Raw genomic sequence first — 16,468 nt, forward strand, 5'->3', positions numbered from 1 at the left:
ATTAATATTTAATTTCATTTTGTTATGTAACAAAAAAATAATAAAAATCTTTCTTAAAAAAAGAAAAAAATCTTTGTTACGTGTGTTAATTTAGTAAGATAAGTATATAACAATTTTGTTACTCATGCACCGCTAAAGATAACTAACATTATAATTAAAATATATGTTTTGAAAAACTGAATTCAGAGGGAATCGAAGGAGGTTACATAAATTCATAAGCTCCTTGTTAAGCATGAGGGTAAGCTGAAAATTTAGGCTTATTAAAATATGACATAAGCAGCTTATGAAACTATGATAAACTATTTTTATTTTTTTATCCAAACACCTTTAAAAATGTTTATGGGAGTAGATAAGCCCACATAAGCTCAAAATAAGTCAATCCTAATGGGGTCTAAGAATAAAAGGAGTATTAAATACTATTGCGATTTAACTCGATTTGGTTTAATTTTGATAAAGTGACCAAAATTTGAATAACATCCAAACGCTTAAAAAAGTGAGTTTTGTTATTTTTGATTTTCTAGATCGATTGTGGTTTTTTTTTTTTTTGGTTTGGTTTGATCAATCAACATCTCTAATTGTATTTTGTTAAATCACAAAGAAATTTTAAAAGGAAAAAACTTAGGTACAATTTCATAGGTACTTTTCTTATGGTTCTTAACTAAATTCACCGTGATTTTCTTAAATCCATAATTCTCTCAAAGTTTGTTATCTCTAAAAAAATTGTATTTTTAGTTAAGAACCATACAAAAAACACCTACGAAATTGTACTTAAGTTTTGTCCATTCTAAAAAATTGTATTTTTAGATTGATGATTTTTATTGGATGATTTTTATAACATGATAAATCACTTCAATCAATTCGGTTATGGTGGTGGAGGCCCAAGGGTGCGACTTTCTTTTTTGAGCGTCATATGGTTTGCTACCGTGTGAGAAATTTGAAAAGAAAGAAATAACATGATCTTAATGGTAAAGAGTGCCCAATTATGCGTTTAATGGACAAAATTAAGTTACTTTCTTTCTCGTGGTTGAAGAAAAAAATTGTTCAATTTTCCCTCAATTATCATGGATGGTGGCTTAATCCCTTAGCAGTGTTGGGTTATGGTTGACTGTTTGTTTCTTTCAGCTTTGTTTTTTGCTGTTTTCGTTTCCCTTTTGTAAATATTGATCGTTTGTTCCTTGGCACGTCTTGACTCTTGTGCTAGAATATTGTTTCAGATTGATTGTTTGTTCCATTTTAACCTCTTAAAAAAAAATTAAGCTCTCTCTCTTCCCCTTCTCTCTTGGAGCCGTCACCAAAACCCTAGTTTCTTCATCTTCATCCACCAAAGAGGGGTGATTTAGGGTCAATTTTTGACCTAAAATCACCCATCTAACCTGTTTTTTCTATTTCCCTTTTATTGAAATAAGTGATTTTCACATATATTTCGTTTTTGCTTTCCTGATTTCGCCGTCTTAGTGCGACGTTGTTTTTATCGTCGTCTTTGTGCGACGTTGTTTTGTTCGTCATCTTTGCGACGTTATTTGTCTTTCTTGTTTTGTTTGGGTATTTGTTCGGTTCAGATTGTCAGATCAGCTTCGATCCAGTGCAGATCAAATCAATGACTTTGGGTCATCAAAAGTTGCAAATCCGGAGACAAGGGTATTCCGGAGACTTAAATACAGTCATATGTGTAGGTTTTAGTACTCTCTCGTTTTATGCTATTAACATGGATGATGTGAGTTTGTTCACAGATTCATCCTTTTCGTTTTTAACGAATTTTCATTGTATCGATGTACTCTATCAATTTGAATTTGAATGAATGAATATCATTTATTTTTATCAAAAAAAATATATATATTTAGGTATGCCCATTAAACTCATTTTATTTCAAAATTATTGGACCACTAAATTTGAATTACGGTTGACTAAAGTGCCAAAAATGTGAAAACTTTTATTACTAGTGGGATGCAGGTGTGCAACAGACGCACGAGAGGAATGTAAGTTTTTTAGAATAATACAATGGGTGTAACAGAAAGTGATCCCCTTTTTTTTTTTTTTTTTTTGAATATTAAGAAAGTAATTCCTGAAAATTTATAGTTATGGTATGCATTTCTTGGCAGAATCATATATTATACCCGATTTCAATTTTCCTTGCCTTTTCCCACTAAAATTTACAATTTTTATTAAAAATCCAATTGCTATGCTACCAAAAAAATATTCCAATTTTTATAGTATGAGTTAGTTTTTTTTTTTTTTCAAATGCATTTAAAGGTCCCTTAAATTTTTCATTTTTTCCAAAGCCGTCCTTTAAGTTTCAAAAGTCACAAACAAGTCCTTTTAGTTTTTGAATCGTTTCAAACAAGTCCTATTGTAGATAGTATAGTTGGTAATTACTTCCTTGAACTCATCTTTGACACCAAATCTGGCTCCTAACACCCACTTAAAATTAGTCATCTTTTTAGGCATGTCAAATGGTGGATAATGCTCTTTGTTGCTATCATCTAAATCATCACCATCATCCTCTAAAAGGACTTGTTTGAAACAATTCAAAAACTAAAACGGCTTGTCTGAGACTTTTGAATCTTAAAGAACGACTTTGTGCACTCCTCATCTTATCATACAATGCAGCACATTATTCGACCTCCTGCACCATCTCAATAGACATTGATACGGCAGCAAGTGCACGAGTATATCATCGTAATAAAAAAGTATTAATCCTCATGAATTTGTGATTATCAATGTACCTTTTCGCCTAAGGCTATGTTTGAATATTTTAAAACGAACGGAATGGAGCGGAACGTAATAGGATGGAGTGGGATGGAACGGAACGGAATGAAATAGAGTTTCCATCCCACTATTTGAGTATTCTATGGCAGAGCGGAACAAACTCTCCATTCCATTGTTTGAAAATGGACGGAATGGTATACATTATAATTTTTAATTCCATTTTTACCCTTATTTTAAAATACTATCATATATGGAATTGCATATTATATAGCTTATAATAAAATAGTAGCCCAAAAATGGTTTAATTTTGTTTGTAAAATTGTCCATCACGTTATCCCCCAACATCTCCATAACTCGTTGAGTTTTCTACCATTTTATTTATTTAGATTAGATTAAATAGCAGGTCCACTGACCACGACAAGTTTATCTTTAGAGGAAGTGCTTTGATGTATTTGAATGTCTATTGCTCAGGACAACTTTAATATTGGTTTTGAGGAGCTGCATGATCACGTGTTGTAGAGTTTGATGATGCTTTTGGTATGTGCAGTTTGTCATAAACTCACGAAGAAGAAATGGTAGCATAGAAGAATTGGGTTAAAAACGTAATTGTCTAATTAGGAGACTTCATTCCATTTTTTTTTTTTTTTTTGTCAAATAGCCTAGTGGTAAGAACTCACACAATTTAATTGTGGAGAAGTGGGGCGTCCGGGGTTCGAAACCCGGCCTCTGCATATAATATGCAATATCCCTACCAACTGAGCTAAATACATCCCAAATTAGGAGGAATGAAAAATGAAGGAAGATGATGGAATGGAATGGAATAGATTCCATCATGTACCATTCCATTCCACTCATTTTTTAAATATCCAAACAATGGAACTCCATTCCATGGTGGCGTTTAATTTGGGAAAGGGAAGTTGTTTCCCACCATTAAAGGGAAGTTGTTTCCATACGGTTCCTGTAACACCCTGTTATCCCAACAATTAAATATTAAATAAAATATCAGAGTTTATCACCAAAATGGGCATGCTACACTGCTTTTCAAAATTCTTAAATAGAATAAAATACTATTTAAATAACATCAACTTTAATAGTTAAACCAATAATTTGCCGCATAATATTTTCAATAATAAATAACATCAACATCCAACAATAATCCTGGCACAAAGGCCTCAACATGATATTCATCAAAATTGTTCAACAACGATAAAAGGCTACATCAGCATGTTCCAAAATTGATACATAAGGAATGAAAATAAACAACTAATTCCCATCTCGTTACGTATCAGAGCCTTAGACACTTGAGCCACCACTTTACTATTCTTCATCACCTGCAAGTTTCCCATAGGAAGGGCAACATTTCCAAGCAGAAGGGGTGAGATTCACAAACAATAATAATAGATATATAATTCATCAATTGAATCTAACACCCTAAATATCATCCATACATCAATATAAATATATATATATATATATATATATATATATATATATATATATATATATATATATATATATATATATATATTTATATAGTCAACAACTTATCAACATATGACAATTTCAACCAACAACAACGACTCATGCAATGACATGACAACACCACTAAGACTCCTCAACAACTGCGACTATGCACATGCATGTGGTACCATTTTACATGGCATAAACCCTCACCGAATTCGAATGGTTAAAGCATTCACAGGGCATAAGCCCTCACCAATTTGAACAACAAGGTGTTCCAGGGCATAAGCCCTCTCGCTTTGAACGACAAGGGTGTTCCAGGGCATGAGCCCTCCCACTTTATATGATTATGCAAAGACTCCACCTGTGTATATCTACATACAACTCGACAATGCATACAACGACAACCACTACTCTTAAATGCATATATGTAAATATGACTTCACCTCGACAATCCAATTAATAATACTTCAACCTTTGAAAAGAATTCAACAACATGTATAATTTATTTAAATATAAATATACATTACAGCCAGCAATAACTCATCATAATTAATCCAACAATTCCAGAAAAATACACAATTAATCATAATCATGCTCCTACATCTAATTCATTCAACATTATTCAATTACGTATCAACAGCTTCAGATACTGGGCAACTCGCCTCGCGAGTGCTTCTGCTCGTTATGGCGAGCTCAGGAAAAAGGTTACTCGCTGTGGCGAGTACGAGGCGAACGAGAAAAAGGGTGCTCTCGGGAGTTTTGACATTTTTCTCACTAAATCTTCATTTTTAAGCTCCCTATTCATCTTTTTAATCTAAAAGTTGTCCCAGACCTCTCTAAAAATATCCAGGCACTCAAAACCATCCAACTTATACCTTATAACAACAATCTAAAAATCATGATCTCTCACTCACTTACTCGCCATGGCGAGTGGTTCTGCTCGCGAGGCGAGCCAAGAAGGTTGCTCACTCGCGAGGCGAGACAGACTACTCGCCAGGGCGAGCGATGAATCTTTGTACGGACAGAATGCAGGTTTTTCCCCAAAAATCTCAATTTTCTCAATTCACTCCCCAAAACAGTTTACAGAAGTGTAATAACATGCTGTATGCAACCAGAACATAATTCTAACACTAAAACAATGGTTTCTACACTCTTTTCACCCAAAAATCAAAGAATCATAATCTAACCCAAATTCCCAAATTTTAACCAGAACTATGTTAAAACAAAATCAGAATTACAATCTACACTATTGAAAGCAAACCTCACCCTTACCTTAAATCAGATGAACAAATTCTACAGGATTCTGGTTCTCTTGGCTCTTCTCCCCTGTTCTTGGTTTTTCTCCCAAAACTCTGTTGTACGTAAAACAGTTTCTGACTTTCTCTTTTCCTAACTCCCAACACTTAACTCCCCCTTTATTTCACTTAACCCCCTCTTAATTCTATTAATTCTAATTAAATCCTCAAACTCCAAAATAATAATAATTCCCACTTATTCTAATTAATATCAAAATAAATCATATAATAAAACATAACACACCACAACATCCACATAAATCATTTAAAATCATATAAAGACTCTAAATAAATCATAAATAAATAAAATAACGACTAGGGCGTTACAACTCCATCCCATTATATTCCATCACTTTCCATCAATCCAAACAAAGCCCAAGTGTTCAACTAGATTTTGTTTTGATTGTTTTTAGAGTTCATGTTTGATTTAGCTCCGAAGATATGCAAATTAATAAAGTGTATTGGAATCATTGGAGTTTATCACTGCAATGGAATATTTTCTAATGTTATGAGAAATCTTTGCTTAAAAATGAGGTAACTCGAAATATTTTTTGTCCTCTTTCAAGAAACAAGGTGTGTGGCATACCAACATAGCTCCATATTTTCATGGTTTCTATGTTGGTAAGACTCATTGGACCATATTACTCATCTCATTCCAAAAACATTTTGATTGTTTCTTTTTCCATCTTACGAGTTTCTCGCGCGCCCTATGCAGGTTGGATTATAGAATTCGAACGACATAAACACCCCATAAAAACCTCCAAAAACACGTTAATGAACTCTTAGAGTGGAAAAAGTAATGGCCAAAACATGTAGGCTACTCTCATTTTTCAAGCTCTTTGTCTAGCCTTATATTTCTAGCAACCATATTGTCTTTCAACAAGAATGTTGTCTTGATTTTTCTTAAAAACATTAAGGCTAGATTAGAGTTTTCAATTCTCAGCAAAAGAAGAAAAAAAATTTCAGGCGCTAAGTGTCGTTAGGATACCCATAATCGTAAACGAAGTGAGCACTCACGATTTTTTTTCACCACCAAAAAAATTTATTCTAGGTGTTAATGAACTCGTGAAATACTCAGCGATTACAAGCCTTTCGAAAGACTTTTACCCATGATCATCAATTGCTCAAAGAAACACAACAAAATTAAATCTATTAGGCTGTTACAATTGTTCATAATGCCAAGTTCATCTAAACCCCTAGACATTCTACCATAAAAACCTAAACTTCAAAAAAAAAAAAAAAAATTGGAACCCCGGAATTTTTTTACACCACACAAAAAAATTAAAAGTTTAAGCCATGATTTGGCTCCGCCTCTACCCGCCAATAAAAATTGTGGGTGACATTAATGAATTGATATAATAGACTTTCCATACATGCCATGTTGATCATTTTATCACTTCTCCTTTTTTTTTTTTTTAGTTACATATCACTTCTCCTTTATAAAGTAAAATTTGAATCTCGACAAAAATATTATTAAATTTAAAATGGAAAATTTTAAATTCATGGGTCAAATTCAAGATTCATGATGTCAAATTCAATGAAACAAATAGTATAAAAATTATTTTTATTCTAAATAACCCGAAATTTACCAAAGGAAGGTATTTTATAACGTATGGGAAAAAGAACCATTTTATAGAGAAGCCTAATCCAAATTCCATGCAACGGAACCTAAACATCATTCCTTTAAAAAAAAAAAAAAAACTAAACATTGTAATTAAAAAATAGCAGTCATTTAACAGTAACTTATTTAGAAGTAACAATCCATATAACTGTATCTGATATTAGCACCTGAGCTCCCAAACAGGCGTAACATACACAAGCACAACACAGCAAAGCATTGAATTTGCTTTGCTTTTGTCTAACACTAGTTGTCATTCCAATATTTTCAGTACTATTTTTTCGTCAAATAATTGAGTACAAAAATCCCAAAATCTGTTTCGTAACTCAATTTGAGTCAACAAATCAGATTACTTCACACGTCACCCTACTTAATCAACCACCAAATCAGACCATAAATGCTTAATTCCCTAATTTAAGAACTGGAATTAAACAAAATAACAATAAACTAATAATTTTCTCCTAAAAAACAATAAACTAATGCTATTATGAGTTTATTCCTAGTGCGCATGTTGTGCATCAAAAAACAAAACAATGGTAATAATTAGGATACATAACAATTAACAACCATTAATAGTATAAATCAATGGAATTTCATCGTATATTCATTCGTATATAATATAGCATACCCTATATAGGACAAAAAATAAAAGTAATATAACCAAAATAAAGCAAACAATATTTTGACGATCGTCCTACTAGCCAGCAAATATGAGGTTGTAAAAATCAAAAAGAAATTGGAAAACAAAGATTATTAATTAATATAAATTATACGATTAGTACTACAACAATACAACCCACTAACCCCATTAATTATCCTATATTAATTAATTAACCAGAAAAGAAATGGCAGGATATAGTTGTCGTTAACCGCAAAATACCGAAAATAAAGGATCCTTCACATTACACCACAAAGCCAGCTTTTCTTCCTCCGATCCAAAAGGAAAAGAAAAAGAAAAAGAAAAAGAAAAAAACCTCTCTCTCTCTCTCTCTCTCTGTTGGTATCTGCTTGCTAAACTCTCATCATAATCCTCTCCGCCAGGTTTTAACTCTAATCATCAAATAAAATTAAAAAAAAAAAAAACCCAAATCTTTTTCGCAGCTGTTTCTCTCCCACCGGTTGGGAGTAGTGGGGAGACAGAGAAACAAAACACATTTAATCATTGATCAAAGTGTTTCCTCTTATCCCCGCTGTCCCATCCGGCCCATAATTAAACCCTATCTATGCCTTCTTTTCATTCTCATAACAACTTTCTTATTCATCTCCCATGCTTAACCTCACTCTCTCTCCACCACCAGTTCCACCACCACCACCTGAATCAACAACACATCAACCTCATCTCCATCTCCATCTCCATCTCCAAGTAATTATATATTATTACCACCCACCATCCAACATCTTTTTGTGTGGTAATCTTAATTATCAATGATTTATGTAGATACTACATAAAAATAAATAAATAAATAAATATTGTTATTGATCGATGTTGTTCATGAATACTTTATCACCAATCCTTACTTCAGCTTTCGACCTCACCACCGTAACATTAATCTCTTCCTTAATTGTCCTCTCTGTTTTATCTCTTTGTTTTATTTTCCATCTCCGTTTGAAATCAAAATCTTTAACCTATCTTCAAGGCTTTAACTCTCTTTGGACCGTACGTTTCCTCCTCGTACTTTTCATCTTCTTCTGGTGCATCATTGAACTTTTCCGGTTACCTTTTTTCCGGAGAAAATATCTATATCCACTTTCACCCTCCCTAGATATTACTCAACAAGCCAATCTCTGCAAAATCCACATTGTTTTTTCTCTTGGATTCTTTGAACCAGCTTTTCTCTTAACGTTGTTGTTTCTCCTCAACGCTTCCATCAGAAAAAAGACACCAAACGACGGTTGGGCTGTAACCTTTGTGTTTAGCACGTGTCTTCCATTAGGTATTCTTCAAGGTTTACTTGTCTATTTCAATCCATTGGAACATCGTGTTCCGGCGTTGTTACGACAAACATTTGTTATTCTAGAAGACGACACCGTTCTCTGTGCTTACCCGTTCTTAAACAGCGTTGTGTTCGCGGCATTCTCTGCTGCATATTGTGCATGGTTATTGTTCTCATGTTGGAAGGTTTTATCATTGGTGATTAACAAAGGATTAAGGATTCGAATCTACGCATTGGGTTCTGTCGTTTTGGTGGCTCTTCCTCTTCAGGTTGTGTCGTTGGCCTTCACCGTTCTATGGAGTCCTGAAGATGATATTTACGGCGTCGTTTCATTGGTGGTGTTTTTCTGTGCTTTTTTCTGTGCTGTTGCTGGTGAGGGTATTTTGGTAATTAAGCCTGTTTCTGATGCGTTGGCTGCTGGTGGAAACTGTTGTATGTGGCCGACACGTCGTCAAGATTCGTTGCCGGCGAAGGAAGAGAAGATGGAGGAGGAGACAGTTGCTATGGTGGATTTAGAGGAAGGTGTGGCTCGAGGGTAGGGTGGTAATTTTGTCCTGCTGAGGGAGGATTTTTTGGCTACATGTATTTATTTATTTTCAAAGAAAAGAAAATTGATGATTCTCTCTATATAATTCTGTAATATGAATCTGAACTGGTATTTCTTTACTTTTTGGGTGAAAAGTATTATTCTTTTTGTTGTTTGTATATAATTCATTCATTTATTTAGTTAATTTTACTGTGTTATTCTTGTATGATACGATACGATCAAGCACTACAACTTCATTGTTCAAGTTGTACATATGCACTTTTTGACTTATTGTACTAATTAAGCCTATATATGTTTGGTTATAAGGCCGATTTTCTGCGTTTGCTCAAGATTCATGACACTTTTACTCATTTGTAAGCTTAATTAACTAAAGGTGTTTTTGGAGTTTCAAATGCAAAACCAAACGCATGTTATGAGTATCCCACTCCATAGAGGATGATGATCGAAAAATCAATCATGAAATTAAAATAATCATCTCAATCTCAATATATACTATGCTTAGCTTAGACAGAAGCTACAAAATATAGCTTTTGTATTATTGCATTACAAATGTTATTGAGATTCAAACAAATCGACAATCAATCAAGTGAATGGATCTTCTCAATCTTATCTGGCCTATCCCACAATTGTTATCAATCTCGTTAAATAGAAAAAGATGAGATGGATTATTAATATAAATTGAGAGCATCCATTCCCATTAATGGATTCTTATATCCACAGCTATATCTAGTGCATAAATTTTAGCTCTGATTAATCTAACGGTTCAAATATTAAATAAAAGAACCAATTTAAAGGTAAAGAAGTATGATGGATGTCTCTAAGCTTAATCTTTTCTGCGCGCACGTTCCTTTTCATTCCATTTTTATGTACAATCGTCTTCCATTTCATTTGCAATGGCAATTGAATCACCTTAACACACTTGTTCCTTTTATTTCTCCTTATTTAATATTAATCTCCTTACCATTGCTGATTTTTTAACATGTACTGTATAAGCTGGTTTTTTAAAACAATAGTGCAGACAACAATAAACCACTAACCCCCTACCATTCTTTATTTTCTTGTAAGATATCAGAAACATTTTTCTATTCATTAAACAAAATAGAGATTCATTACAACACGATACATTTTACTTTCGTGGTTACAAATTAATTTATATTTGTAGTAAAAATATAGGGAGGATGCCTAAAAAAAATATGTGAAGGCATTTGTAAAAGAGCTTGTTGTTAGGGATTTTTTTTTTTTTTTTTGGAATAAAAACAAGAAGATCAGTTAAAGAGAGAAAAGGCCCAAATCATTTAAGATTTGAGATACAACAACAATACACAAGAGATTTTGCTCTACAGACCCCTCAAATTAAAATGCTCACAGGCCCCTCAAGTTTTATAAAATGCTCTAGTTGTTTAACAGCATCAGATCCTAACTCCCAACCGTTGTAGTTAATGAGTTAACCACCGATCATCTCAAGGAATAAGCCTTGATCCTAGATCGAGACTTAAGAACCGATACGTCTGATGCATATAATTGTATCATTCAGAGTGCATGAAATTCATGTAGAATTGTATCATTAGAATCCAATATCATTCATGCATAAAATTCATATACACCGATGGTTGGTAGAATACAAAATATTCATAAACGGTTTTATGGCATAAAATTCATAAATTGAACGAGTTCAATGTCATGATATTATAATACTAATCTACAAAATTATGTCATGAAAACACCAAGATACATAAACAAACAAAAAATTAACTATTGAGTTTGTTTGTGTGCAAGTTATGAGTAGCACCTCCTTCTAGACCTCACTCGATAATGGATGGTCGGCTCTGTTTCTTAGACGTTCTGCTGCATAGTAGAATACTGATCATCGTATTATGTACTACTATCCGTCCCTTCGAAGGCTATATTTCAAACTTTACTACATAAGTGCAAAGTATCTAGAAATTTCACTTCAATTCTTCTGCTCTATCAAAACCTACATATTTATCGGCCAAGGCGGATGTCCCTCTAAATAGGTAATACCATGGGATGCGAAACCTTGTAGAACTAGAAAATGTTACCAGGACCGGCCTACCACCATGTCTTCATAAATAGACGTTGTATGTCTTCAAGTAAAATATGCAACAAGTAATCTATAAATGCCTAATCCATTTGAAAAAGATGTAGTAATCTTGTAATACCAAAAATATTCTTGGAATGCAAAAAATATGCAACAATTAATCTTGGAATGTCTGAACTATTAGGTGTCGTCCAAGGTACGCAGGGGAAGGTAAAATCATCCACATATGGCCCTTTCAAGGAAGGAACATTGTTGCACACAACTCGACCTCAATATAGTTGGAGTCGATTACAAAGGTATATCTGTGTGTGTCTAAAATTCTCCATGTCCCAAGCCTAAAAAAACAAACAACATTAAATTACAAACACATATATTAAATGTTAGAGATCTCAAATATTACAAACAAATAATTATCTACATGAGAGTCAAGTATTGAGTCAACTGCATTCTATGGGGATTAGTCACCTCACCCATGTGTAGGCTACAGCGGAATCCCTGTATGACCACTGATTAATTGTAGTGAGATCCCAGAAGTGCTCTAGGTACAACACGTCGACGTACTGCAGACTCTTATCAGTAAATATGATGATGCATCAAACGAGGTAAAATGATAAGCTCTTATACACTTAGTCATATGCCCATCTCTGATAGCCTTCATCCCTGGTTCACTTTCAAGTTCCAAGGCTTTGGAATGATGGTCGAGGAAAACGCATATGAGAATGCTGGTACTTGGTGTCATATTAGTCTAAGGTTGATCGGGCCGTAACCCCCGAACCAAAGCGATCAAGATTTATGCCCCGATAGGTTGGGCTCATAACTCCCAATAGGGATATTTTCATGATTTCTAAAGGCATGTGAGCAATTGAAGGGACCTATTGAGAAATCTTAATACACAAGGGGTAAAGTTATGTCATGTAATGTTGGGCTCATAGATAGCTAATAGGTACAAGTAATGGGTTGCTCTGCTATCACAATTTATCCACTTATTCTTCTTCCCTTCATCCTGTTTATCTCAACCTCTCATCTTCAAAGGTGAACCAACAAAGCTGCAAACTCTTTAAACCAAGCCATATATGATTAGGTCGATCTCCTCTACATCAATTATAGTCTTCAATGCTTTAGACCTTGTCTCTTCTTCACTATATAAGCCTCTTTTACATAACATGAACAAAACAAAAAAAAAGGAACAGAGGTGTTTTAGTGGGATATGATATATATTCTTGAGTTTTTTCATTTGTTTCAAGTCTTGATGAAGTTTTTAGGTTGTCGCTTATGGAATTTTCAAAATGAACGCACACATCTAAACTGAAACACGTTCAAGCTGTCACCCGATGTAACTATATACAGTTAGACACCAGCGGACGACGGTCGGCTGAGCTTTTCCATCTTTGGGTTGCTTCGGATTGATGATGATTTTTGGCCCAAAACAGATAGTGTCCATCCCCTAATGAATGTCATTATGTGGAAAATAGTGCAGTAAGCTAGTCTCTCCGACGTAAATGGCCGACTGATTAGCTTACACATTAGATTTTATAATTATGCCTAATTAACATAACAAAAGAAATTAGTTTTCCACAACATATATAGATATTCAAAACTCAAAATTCTTATTAAAAGAGATGTTCACGTTTAATATATGATATGATTTTGCCTCAAACATAAATTCCTTTGCGAATAAGGAAAAAATAAAATAAAAACATGGTTTGTATTGTAGATGGAGAGCCTGCCGTGATCTATTCCATTTTTTATATTCCATACTATATTTAGAAATAGGTTTTCCCATAAAAACAAAAATAAGCAAGTCAACTGGAATTGGAACAATCCGGGAACTTGAGGTGTCTGCCGACAAAAACGGTTAAAATGTTTTTTTTATGAAAAATAAACTTTTTTTTTTTTTTACAAATATGAAAAATAAACAGTAAAAAGTTAAAGGTGTTAGTAAAATGATTTTGATTGATATTTACATTTCGAGTTGATTTTTCTTTTGTTGAAAGTTTTGGAGTTGAGTTTTAATACTAATTGAATTCAATTTGCGACTCTTTCCATGTGTTTTTCCTGACAATTTATGTTAACCTTCCCGTACCAAATTCAAATTTCCAGCTGTGAATTAAAAATAAAAACGACTCTCCTAATCTTTGGGAATTTTATTTTTAAGGATAATCTCTTTGGGATTATTTCTCTAGCTGTTTCCTTTCGAGAACAAATCTTTGTGTACACAGTAAGCAAACCCTAGAATCATCATCATCATAATATTAATATATTACTAATTAATAATATATCAATGACCCACCACCACAACACAATAACACCCTTTTCCCACTAACATCAATATTTGTACACCCTAACCTAACCTATACTTTCCCGACCTTATATATACAACCCTTCTCATATCCTCTTCATCATTCCTTTTTTGTTGTTATGTATTTTGTTTTCCATCTATCATGAGCAATATCCCAAAATCTCTCACCGACTCTTCCTTAACTCTCTTCAATCTCACCATATCATCTTCTGATCCTTGGCCTTTCTCTTTTGTTTTCTTATAACAAAAAACCTCCCAAAACCAATTAATCATTGTTTAACCACTACTTGAAGTACATTCAATACACTTCTTGTTGTTGTTTCCTTCAACTTTGTGGGTTTGTTATTCTTGTTAATTATGGGGATTAGTAGTAATCATCATAACCATCACTTGAGTTTTCATTTGCACATTCCTCACCTCAATTTTCATCACCACCATGAAAAGAATAAGGACATTCCAAAAGGGTGTTTGGCCGTGATGGTGGGACAAGGAGAAGAGCAACAAAAGTTTGTGATCCCGGTCATTTACATAAACCATCCATTGTTTATGCAATTGTTGAAAGAAGCTGAAGAAGAATATGGATTCGATCACAAAGGACCAATCATCATTCCCTGCCAGGTCGAAGAGTTTCGTACCGTCCAAGGAATGATTGATATGGAGAAATCTCACCACCATCATCATGCTTGGTGTTTTAAAGTTTGATTCAATATTATTATTACTACTAGCTTGAGCAAATCATTATGTATGCATGAAACTTTTATGTGTATTTTTCTCTGAATTTTCTCGTGTTGATATCTTTTAAGTAACAAAAATGTTGGATCTTAATTTGTAGAGTTATTTTTTCCTATAATTGTGTGATATCAATGGGAAAAATCGAATGAGAATCATATTGTGGTGTGAATAATATTGTGTTTATTTTACCATGAAAAACAATTATGTGTATGTATATCCTCAAACCTCTATTTTACGCAAGCATTCTCAATCAAATTCAATAATAATGATGTGTGTAGTGTGTGTATCCATCTGTTTGCAATTTCAATCTTATGATTGTATAAAAAACTTGAGTCTTACATTCCAAAAAATAAAAATCCAATCTTATATGATGAATGTGAACACTTTAAAGTAAATAGAGGTTCTTAATTAAAAAAAAAAAAAAGGTGATAGCTGTTGGAAGTTCCTAGCGTGAAAGACACGGTTGGAATTTGGAATAAAGATAAAGATAAACTTTATTTTTCATTCGTTTTTGCCCTTTTAGTTTGGCCCTACGCAAAAGAAATATCAACTTTAAGAAATCTAATATATGCATATATTATTATTACATACAATAACCGCATTAAGGAGGACTTGGACGTACGAAAGGGTTTTTGGCCTTTGTTTTTCAGCAATTATATATATTCCGTTTAATTAATTTTTTCTATATGTAATAAGGTATAGTTGCTTTGCCTTTGGTTTCTTAATGGTGGGGTTTTATTATGATTATGATGATAAGGAATATGTAGCAACTAGGAAGTTTGGTGGGATAGTTGTGGTTCAACATACTTGGCGTGTATGCGTCGACTCATTGAGTCATTACATTTGTCCTCTATATTGTTTAGCAATTTATATATATTTTTATTTTGATATAAATATCAAGCATATTTTTGTTGACAAAGTTTAACCAATTTATATATTCATCATCATTACGTCAACAACCACATTGGGTAATCACATTTTCCTCCGAATATGGGCGATCTTGACTTTGAAAAAAAAATAAAAAAATCTAAACCAATCACTATGTTAGGAAATGCTAATCTTACAAAATACTCGTTTTTTGAGGTTGTTGGCTGTCATCAGTTGATTTTTTTTTAAGAAAAAATCATATAGATGTCAGTTATTTTGTACTAGTATAATTATATGTTATTTGAGGGAAGATTAGTTCTGAAAATTTGGAATTCGTTTAAAGTACATAAAGTTTGGCTAATGATTATTTTAGGGATCAAACTCAAGCTCAATATTTTCGATCATTATTAATACAACTTTTTTATATCAAAATTAACCTTCATTTTGATATCTAAATTATCGGTATATCTTCTATTTGATCATTAAACTATAAAAATGATTCATAGTTTTCTTTTTAAATCTATCAAGTTTGTCTTTGAATTATGATTCTCTCTCCTATTTAAAAAGTAGTTGTAACCTAACTTGACTAGGAAGCCAAAGTTATAGACCAAATAAAATGTTTAATAGTTAAGTTATAGATCAAATAAAATGTTTAATAGTTCTTGATTTGTGAAAAGAATAAAGGATCGTCTCTGGAATTTGGTTTTGATTTTCGTCCCTGTAAAAAAAAAAAATTTGAAATACATCCCTGTAAAAAAAAAAATTGTTTGAAAAAGGTCTCTGGTCCTACTATTCAGCTAATTTGGTATGGTTTTGGCCACGTGGCAGTTGGTGACTGTGCAACTTTTGCCACGTGGCGTGCCACATAATATTACATTTAAAAAAAATTATCTAAAAATTGTTTTTAAAATTAAAAACAATTTAAAATACTGAAAATAAATTTTAAA

At 32.9% G+C, this 16,468-nt stretch overlaps 1 protein-coding gene across 1 annotated transcript; it reads left to right on the forward strand.

Annotated features, from left to right (window-relative positions):
• The first annotated feature begins 8,566 nt into the window (after positions 1 to 8,566).
• Positions 8,567 to 9,556, forward strand: LOC11415373 (uncharacterized). The gene has a single exon (XM_003602277.3). The coding sequence runs from the start codon at positions 8,567 to 8,569 to the stop codon at positions 9,554 to 9,556; it is 990 nt and encodes a 329-aa protein (XP_003602325.1).
• Positions 9,557 to 16,468: the final 6,912 nt, after the last annotated feature.

This window comes from Medicago truncatula, chromosome 3, assembly GCF_003473485.1.
Source record: "Medicago truncatula cultivar Jemalong A17 chromosome 3, MtrunA17r5.0-ANR, whole genome shotgun sequence".
Lineage (NCBI taxonomy): Eukaryota > Viridiplantae > Streptophyta > Magnoliopsida > Fabales > Fabaceae > Medicago > Medicago truncatula.